The sequence below is a fragment of the Echinops telfairi genome, unplaced genomic scaffold (genome assembly GCF_000313985.2).
Source record: "Echinops telfairi isolate 266 unplaced genomic scaffold, ASM31398v2 ScPeMD7_70;HRSCAF=299, whole genome shotgun sequence".
NCBI lineage: Eukaryota > Metazoa > Chordata > Mammalia > Afrosoricida > Tenrecidae > Echinops > Echinops telfairi.
This window is the reverse complement of record NW_022103968.1, coordinates 6,835,063-6,844,683: the sequence shown is the minus strand read 5'-3', so window position 1 is coordinate 6,844,683 and position 9,621 is coordinate 6,835,063. Positions and strand designations below refer to the sequence as shown.

Below are 9,621 nucleotides of genomic sequence, written 5' to 3'. Positions count from 1 at the left end.
GTCATAATGATACTTTGGACATGTTTCCAGCAGGGACCAGTCCCTGGAGAAGGACACCGTGCTCGGTAAAGTAGAAGAGCAGCAAAAAAACCAGAGGAAGGCCTTCGATACGATGGATGGACACAGTGGCCGCAACAATAGGCTCAAACATAAGAGCAATTGTGAGGGCGGCACAGGAGCAAACACTGTTCCCTTCGATTGTGCACAGGGTCACCATGAACCAGACGCAACTCAACAGTACCTAACAAGGACATGGTCATTATTCATAATAATCACGATTGCAGTTATATACGCACAAAAGCTGGACGCTGAAGAAAGAAGATCCAAGAAGAATTGATGCATTCGAATTATGGTATCAGTGATGACTACGGAACTACACTTGTATTATGGCATTGGCAAAGAATACCGGAAAACATGACCTATCAGAAGAACAAACGGAGCTGTCTGGGAAGAAGCCCAGCCAAATGCTCCTTAGAAGCAAAGATGGCGAGACGTTGGACACACCAGGAAGGGCTAGCCCCTGGAGAAGGACAGCATGCTTGGGAAAGTACAGGGTCATTGAAAAGAGAAAGGCCCTCGATGGGGTGGGCTGACCAGGGGCTGCAACAGTGAGCTCAAAGGCAGCCGTGGTGGTGAGGATGGCGCAGCAGTGGGGCACATTTCCTTCTGTTCTACGTCGGGCCAGGAGGAGTTGGAACCAAGCAGACAGCACCTCACACCAACACGGTTATCAGGGCCACCCTCTCTCGAGTCTAGATCTAGAGCCTATCGTTCTTCTTCACTTCCCCACAGGCTGCACCTTTAAGCTATGGTGTCACGCCAACACAGCGTGAGCCTTCAGAACGAGGTTATCCAATCAGAAGGGTCTGAGTCAAATTCTGTTTGGACCATGTGTTAGTGAGGGACCCTTCTGCGGGGCATGGGAACCCCGCTCCCCCTCCACTGTGACACGACAAGCATTTAGAGCCTCCAGGAAGCCAACATAATCAACGATTCCCGTCCATAAGGCATCTTCTGAATCGCTGACAATGAAATGCAGTGCTGCGGGCATGTGATGGATCGCCCGGCTGACAACGTCCCAGGAGGAGACGGTGCAGGCTGGGTCTTACCTGTCGCATTTCCTTATAGCTGTGATGCTTAAAATCCAGGTCATCAGTGGTGGTCATTTCATTCCGCCTGTGGTAATAGTTATTAGGATCTAGAGACAGAAATACACGCTTTAATTCTGCCATATCCCCCCTAGAACTTGAGGTCTCTCAAGAAGGGTCTCATTCATGCAGCAAGTGGATGGTGAAACAACCCTACACAGCCCCGGGTTCAATGTCTAACCTTCACACAGGGGGGAGACAGAACCTGTGGGAAGCCACGGAGGATGTAGAATGAGATCCCAGGCCAGGCTCCCTGGGTTCAAATAGCGACCTTCTCTTTGTGTGACCTGGGGCAAGCCACTTCAGCCATCTTTGCCTGAGTTTCTTCAGCCACCCACAGGGTGGCTATTTTTGGGTGTCAGAATGCCAGCAATCAGCAGAGAAATGAACAGACAAGTGACACAGCTACACGCATGTGCGTGGGAATTTTCGGAAGTATGCTGGACACCACTCCTTGCTTACCTAGCAGTCACTCCCTCTTCCCCCTCCCTGCAGAAACCCTGCAGTGTTATGGGATCTTCTTGCTCCTGCCTCTAGGAAGCAAGACTTCGTATCTTAATTCCAGAGGCTCGTTGTGACTGGCCAGAGACAACCAGAGCACAGCACCCACCACCCAACACACACTATTGATTCAAGTGGCAGGAAGGGTCTTGTTGGTTGGTTGAGAGTCTCTGTGGAAGTGCCCAGGGACCAGCCATCACCCAACTACAGAGGGACCAGCCTAAGGATGCAGATAGCATGGAGGTCTCAAAGGAGAGACTGAACCCCCATAGGGAGGCTGAGACTGCAGTCCAGACAAAAGCCGGCTGCCACATCTGTTGTTGTTTTTTAATTATTTTATCAGAAACTCTTACAATTCTTATCACAATCCATCCATCATCCATTGTGTCAAACACTTTTGTACATAAGTTGCCATCATCATTTTCAAAATATTTTCTTTCCATTTGAACCCTTGATATCAGCTCCTCATGTTTTATAGGCACTTCATCCACATACCATACAATTCAATCTCTCAATCATATCAAGAAAAGTTGTCCCATCATTAACCACAATCAATTTTAGAACATTGTTTTCTTCCTTGCACTCGTCACTCGTGTCATTGCTTTTTCCGAGTGCGGCTACCACATCTTCATCCTACTTAGCGGCTGCTGGCTTTGAACCGGCAACCATTCATTTATCAGCTGAGCACTGAGCCATCACGACACTAGGCCTCCTTGGAGAGACCAGAGAGAGCCCCATCAGTAGATGCTGGGTCAGCCAACCCTGGAGCCGGACCTATCCTGGGACTCCCGGTGCCACTGTGATAAAGCTTCCCTTTATAGTTAAGCCCTTTGGAGCTGGGGTTCCATTGTGTGCAGCGGACTGTCTGGAGTGCAAAGAGGGGCGCCACGCAGGCTGGAGGATGAGCGAGTGGGGGAAGGAGTCACTTCAGGATCCCCGATCCCCCTTCACACCCACCGGCTAACATGACAGTCCCTCCTGGCCAGGACCGAAACCCAGAGAATGCATCAGAGACCAGAGAAGAAGGAGGAAGATGAGGGCGAGTGGCGGGACCTGCCAGCACAGCCCTGAGACCCTTCCCTGCAGCTGGAGAGGTGGGTGGCCTCCAGGACCCCGGGCTCCTCTGGAGTGTACTGGACACACTGGGCAGCTCAGCTCTTCTTCCAACAGAGAGCAATTGGTCAGCAGGGTTGGGACCAGAGAGCTCAAAGGGCAATTTTGGAGGCAGGGGTGGGGCTGAGCGGGCGGGCAGGCAGGCAGCATGGGCAGGGCTGTCACGCCCCTCAGTGGGTGTCCCATTCCTCAGGACCTGGGGTCCCGTGTTACAGGGTCTCTGGTGATGCAGATGGTGCTCCCTGAAGGGATGCGGGTTAGTCCTTCAGCAGCTCCTTGGAAGAAAACCCCGGAGATCTACTTCTGAGACCCAGCCCCTGAAAGCCCCAAGGAGCTCAGTGCTACTGCCACACGCACGCGTCGCCGTGGCCCCTGGATTTGGGTTTCCGTGTTCAACAGGGCCCTTTGTCCACCGGGCTTTGATCTTTCATTGCTCTGTCCTCCTCTAGGGGGGGCGGGGCGGCGGATGTTAGTGCGGGGCCGCTACCGTACAAAGCGGTCCAGGGTCAGCATCAGTGGCCGCTTGCCGTCAGGTGCCCTCAGTGGATGGCAGCTCAGAATGCCCCTGCAGGACAGAGCCGAGCTGCCCCTGGGGTGTCCAGGGCGGTGATCTTTGCAGGAGCAGGTGGTCAGGGCTTCTCTCCGACAGAACCGCTGGGTGGGGGTGTTCAAACGGACAACCTTGCAGTTAGCAGCCTAGCACTGACCATCGGTGCCGCCAGAGGTCATTTGGGTTTCTTGTTAGGAGTTTCGAAACCCAGGCCCCAGAGCAGATCGAATGGATCAGATCCTCTTTGTCACGGGTCCTGGCGGGTCTGCAGGCAGGAACATGGAGAAGCCCCGCAGGGGCCAGCCTCCCAGTCCACATGAGACACAGCTTATGGAAGGTGGTGCCCCACGGCCAGAGGTCTCCACCAAGAGCTTTCTCAGAAGGCACCGAGGCCAGGCCACGGGTTAAACATCACCTACAGAGCCCAGCGCAGAAAACACACCACTCAACATTCGCTACAGCATTGCCAGCAGTACTGCTGGAAGCACAAAACGGTGGCAGAGAGAGAGACCATGGGGCAGGGCACCCTGGCACCTTGTCTAGGAAAGAAAGCACAAGTAACTCAGGTCGAGCCAAACACCCTCTGATTATTTTTCCAGCTCTTTCCCTGCTAGAGCGAGGACAGGCCCTGCTCCGGTGGCAGCCACTGCCTTCCTGGGGATTGCCACGCCCATGCGGGTCAGAGCGGAGGCCCCGCGGTTGCTTCTCTTTACCCTTAACTTGGCTACTCGGGGGCTTCTAAGTTTCATCAAGTCCCCCAGGCTGCGTCTTCCCTTGTCCGTTTGTTCTGAGTGGGCCAAGGCGGATGGAGAACCTACGATGAGCCCAAAACGATGATCTAAAGAGATGTTGTTAGAGGGAGGGCAGAGTGGAGACCCAAAGCCCATCCGCAGACAACTGGACATCCCCTTGTCCTCTTACAGAAGGGTCACAAGGAAGAGATGAGCCAGCCAGGGTGCAGGATAGCACCGATGAAACATACAACTTTCCTCTAGTTCTTTAATGCTTCCTCCCCCCACCATCATGACCCCAATTCTACCTCACAAATCCGGCTAGACCAGAGCATGTACACAGGTACAGAGCAGAGTTGGAAACACAGGGAATCCAGGACAGATAAACCCCTCAGGACCAATAATGAGAGTAGCGATACCAGGAAGGGAAGGGGAAGGTGGGGGAGAAAAGGGGAACTGATCACAATGCTCTACATATAACCTCCTCCCAGATGGCCAATAGAAAAGTGGGTGAAGGAAGACATTGGTCAGTGTGAGACATGAAAAAATAATGATTTATAAATTATTAGGGGTGGGGGGGGGTGGTGAGGAGGAAAAATGAGGAGCTGATACCAAGGGTTCAAGTAGAAAGAAAATGTTTTGAGAATGATGATGGCAACGAATGTACAAATGTGCTTGATACAATGGATGCATGGAAGTATTGTGGTAAGAGCTGTATGAGCCCCCAATAAAATAATTTTAAAAATAAGTAAAAATAAAGAGATGTCACTGCTGCTGCTGCTGCTGCTGTTATTAAGTGCCACTGAGCGACTATGGTCCATTAGGACCCTGCATACAGCAGAAGAAAGCACTGCCCGGCCCTGCCCAAATCTCATCATTGATCCCCTAGTTGTCGCCTCAGTGTCCATCCATCGCCTTGAGGGCCCTCCTCCTTTTCATTGCCCCTCTCCTTGACCAAGCAGGACGTCTTTCTCCAGGGACTGGTCCCTCCTGATGACACCTTTAAAGAGACGAATGAGTTTTCAGCCCACAGTCCATCAGAACCAGCTGACTACAGCGGTTGGGACTTTGTGTTGCCCGAGCAGAGCTGTGTGCTCCATAGGGCTCCTAATAGCTGATTTTTTTGGGGGAAAGAGATCTCCAGGCCTTTCTTCCAATGTCTCTCTGGGTGGAATCCAACCTCCCAGCTAGCACCACCCAAGGACACCCCGCAGCCTAACACACCCACTGACTCAGCAGCCCTGTGAGATCTTTGGAACCCGCTGACGTCACATGGCTCACCAGAGAAGCAGTTCCAGCCGTCACATTAAGAGTGGGATCATTCCAGATTTGACCAATATGGCCTTGAAATGATGTTATGAATATCCAAATGGCCTTTGGGAGATAAAAAGGGTCTCCATTCCTGTGCCAGGGGGGAATTGTGTGAAAAGATGCTGGGTTCTCATGGGACTGGCTATGTTACCCTGCAGAATGCACTGGAAAGTGGATTGCTGAAGATGCAGTTATGGTAAAATTTAGCAGCCTATCATTTGATCACTCTTAAGGGCCATTTAAATTGGTTCTAGTTTTTACTATTTTCTTCTTTCTCTTCAATTGAAGTCTTTGTCCATTCTGCTTTGTTATTGTTGTCAGTGTTAGTGGTTTTTAAACAGTACTTTTCCTCTATATTAAATCCAGGATAGGTCAATCTATAGAGACAGTAGTTTTAAATATTTTCTTTTTTTTCTTATTTGAGGTTTTTATCTGCTCTACTGTGTTGTTAGTGTTTTTTGTTCGTTTTTAATGTCTTTCTGTATGTGAAATCCAGGAGAGGTAAATCTATAGACGGTAACTGGGAGGGTGGCAGGAGAGGTTGGGGGTGGGAGTGGGGGTGGACTGGGGAGCTAATAAACGCAAGGACAAGAAGGAAGAAAATGCTCTGAGTGTAGTGAGGATTGTACAACTCTTCTTGAGGTGACTGAGCGACTGAATTGTATGATATATGAATCGCACGCCAATAAAACTGCAGGGGAAAAATGTTTTTTTTTCTGGAGCTGCGATTTCATCAGCCATAACAAAACACCCGAGGACCTCCAACCGTGAGATGGTGGAGCAGGTGAGGTGGTGGAGCGGGTCTTAGTCTGAATCCCTCCTTATCGGGAATCCATCTCAAGATGCTCCCTCTGGGCTCTAGCAAGCTTGGCTCTCCCGTCCAGAACTGTCACCACAACTCGTCTCTGGCGATGAGCACTTTCTTTCTCTCCTGAACTTCAGAAATCCTATTAACAGTGGCCACAGTCATCCATTTTCCAGTTCAGAAACTTCCGGGAGCGTCTCTGTGAGAGCCCCCACCAGAGTCCGTCTGAAGACAGCTGGGGTGAAGAGGGCAGAAGGCAGCGAAGGGAAGTGTGTTTTTCATAAACTGGAGTCTCAGGAGGCAAGCTCAGACCACAAGGTCACCTTGGGCTTGAGAGGCGATGCCAGCTGAGACAGTGCTGGCTTGGCCTCATTCACGATCACAGAGGAAGCGCTCTAGTTCCACAGCAGCGGCGTGGACTGGAAGCCCTCACCCCCACCCCCAGGCCCCAGACACAACGACCACTTACAGGCACGCATGAACAGCCAGTGCCCCTGGGCGGACGGGCTACATCACTTCTAGAAGCAAAAGGGCCCTACACGCGTGTGCGGTGGCAAAGAGAACCGTGCGGAGGCCACGCTCCTTGAAACCCACTTGAAACTGACTTCGTACTGTAACGTCTGCCGTTGTGAGCCTCTACATAGCCCCAGGACTTCTCTTCAAACCCACACACGAAGATTAACTGCAGAGGGAAATATTTAGTTCACAAGGCTCTCACGGGCTGCCCTTCGACCTTTACCAACAACAGATGAATTCCTGCTGCAGGGAGAAGCGGGGGCCCTGCCTTTGAAAGGAAGCAGACCTCAAAGTTGGTGGGTGGGGCAAGAGCAAGGCCCTGACCTGATCCCGAGGGGCTGGGGCCCGGCAGCACTGGGGAGAGCCCCGACTGCAATCCTAGGGGTAGCCAGTCCAAACGGAGGCCCAAGTCCCAACCCCGGCAGGGCTCCCGCTCCTGCCCATAGCACCTTCAGAGCTGAGGGGACCCTGTGCTGGACCCACTTTACATCTCAGAATTCACGGGAAGGGAAGGGTCCTGGGCAGGTACGGTGACACAGAGGCAAGGCAATAGAACAACAGCAAACCCCGGGTGGCATCGGACAGCCTATGGATTCACATTCTGAATCACAGTCAATGGAAGAGTCCTGATCCTGTAGTGGTTACAGGCAGGGCTGATTACCACTAGGTCAGCAGTTCAAAACCACCACCCGATCCTCAGTGCAGTCCTTGATCTTCGTCAGCAAGGGCTTCAAGTCCTCCTCACTTTCACCAAGCAAGGTTATGCCATGGGCATCCCACAGGCTGCTTGATAAACCTTCCTCCCATCCTAATGCTACCTCCCGCTTCTTGGATGATTTGCTCGGCATACAGACTGAATGGGCAGTGAGAGGACGCAGCCCTGAGGGTAAACCACGTGGTATTCCGCGACTCCCTTTTCACCACTGCCTCTGGATCCCTGTGCAGGTCCCGCATGAGCGTAAGGACGTGCTTTAGAATTCCCTTTCTTCTCAAGGCCATCCATAGCTTGTCATGACCCCGCAGGATCATGCCTTTACACACGCAGTGAAACGCAAGCAAACATCTCTCTGGTGGTGTGCTCTGCTTTCAGTAAAGATCTTTCATGACAGCTTCATCCTTTGTCCTGAAGAGAGGCTGGTGGATTTGAACCGGCCACCATGAGGTGGGCCGTCCAAGACTGTCAAGTTTCAAATGAGCTTCCACCACCTCCTGCCCTACCCCTACCCCACAGTGTAGTCGGGACCCTCAAGCACAATGAAATGTGTTGTCAAACATCCCCCAAAAAAAGTTGTCCTTTTTGGGGGGGCCTTTTCTTTCATTCCTTTTTTTTGTTTGTGGGGTGGAGGTGGGGTGGGGGCTCATCTGAGTGTTAACCTTGCAGGAATTCCCAGCCTTGAAACATGCATCGCCTCACGTGTGTCATGGGTGAAGCCAGGGGGGTGGGGAGGGGGGTAATAAGTGATTCCTCTCCCCGCGTGTGCATGGCCTCTTTGCTGGTTTTTATTGTCCTTGTCTGTGCTTTCTAAAAGGTTTTACAACGGACGCACACTGGTTTTTTGTGACCTGAGAAGAGAGTTCTGGCTTTATTGACTTATTTTAATTTGGGGTGAAATATGCGCAATGAAGTGCACACTCGTCCTGCGGTCTGTGCCTGCGCGGTCCTATGACAAAGGAAATATACGCCCCGTCGTGTCTTCCTGCTCACGAGTTTGCTCCCTGCACTTCACCAACAGCAACCCAGATTCTCTGTCCCTGGTGCTCCCCCCTGTGCAGCAGGGTGACTTGGATCGGCCTTGGCCGGGCGCCTGTCCTCGCTGCTAGGCACAAAGAAGAGGGACTCACCAGGGAGCGGGCAGCCCAGGATTTCCATGCGCAGACAGATGTCCCCGTTGTCCAGCCAGGTCTGTGGGTTGATTCGGATGCAGCGAGCCACGATGGGGACGGGCAGCTCATTGAGGACCGGGATCTCCTTCTCGCTGTTTCCTTCAAATATCTGTTCATGCAAAGGGAGGAATGAGGGGGCATGTTGACAGGTACCAGAGTATCTAAGAGGAGGCGGGAACTAAGTCACTCCACAAGACACATCTGGGGAGCAGCCCATGGGTGCTGGGTATTGAGGGGCAAAGGAAAAAGGCAGCAGGGCTGGACCCTGCCCTCAGGAATGCCCTAGACCTAACGGAGGTTGTGGGGGCAGCTCCTTAAGCACAACAGAAGTCAATGGGTGTCTTGGGAAGTGTGATACGTGCTGGCCTTGAAGAGAGATGATTAGACACCTAAGGGGGCTGGACAGTGAGTGGGTGAGGCAGGATTCTAGGGAAGAGGGGCAGCATCTCGGGAGAAGAGCCACCGGCACGTTTTCTCCTGGCATGCAGGAATAGGCGTAGAGGGTGAGGATGAGGGAATGGTAACCAGGATGAGGCTGTGGGGGGACCAGAGGCAACCCTGGACCCGCACTAGGAATCTGAGTAAGACAGTGACCTGGCCAGAGCTGGCTGAGCTGGAGCGGCTCTCAGAGCTCAAAGATGAGGCTCTCTGAAGAAAGTTCGAGACTATTGTAATGGAACAAGTGCTAGGGGCTCCAGCCTACCCTCTGCCCTATTTATCCGCGAGGGCATATCCGTGGCCCGGTAGGCTGCCTCTCGGCAAATGAAGGGTATATGGCGCAGCCTTGGTGCTGAGCTGCAGGACATGGAGGGGAACGAGTCCTTGGTCTTCAGACCCTGACACAGAATGGGGGGCCCTCCAGAAGGATGTGGTATAATTCTCTCTGTACAGAGCCTCCCTCACATGGCCAGGCGCTGAGAACGAGGTCAGTAGGAAGCACCGACTCACCATGTCTCCGGACCCATTCTTGACCGTGACCCACGTGTGGCTGTCATTGCTCACCATGACCTTGTAGGATGTTACCCAGTCACTCCTGCGAGAGAACAATGCATGAGAACCCAA

At 52.5% G+C, this 9,621-nt stretch overlaps 1 protein-coding gene across 1 annotated transcript in view; it reads right to left on the bottom strand.

Annotated features, from left to right (window-relative positions):
* CPXM2 (carboxypeptidase X, M14 family member 2) overlaps positions 1 to 9,621 on the bottom strand; it is a 108,672-nt gene that overhangs the window by 27,883 nt on the left and 71,168 nt on the right. The window contains exons 5-7 of the mRNA XM_045291391.1: positions 9,508 to 9,592; positions 8,518 to 8,668; positions 1,110 to 1,198 (exon numbers count right to left, since the gene is read on the bottom strand). Coding sequence (XP_045147326.1) covers positions 1,110 to 1,198; positions 8,518 to 8,668; positions 9,508 to 9,592 — 325 coding nt within the window. The remainder of the gene's footprint in view (positions 1 to 1,109; positions 1,199 to 8,517; positions 8,669 to 9,507; positions 9,593 to 9,621) is intronic.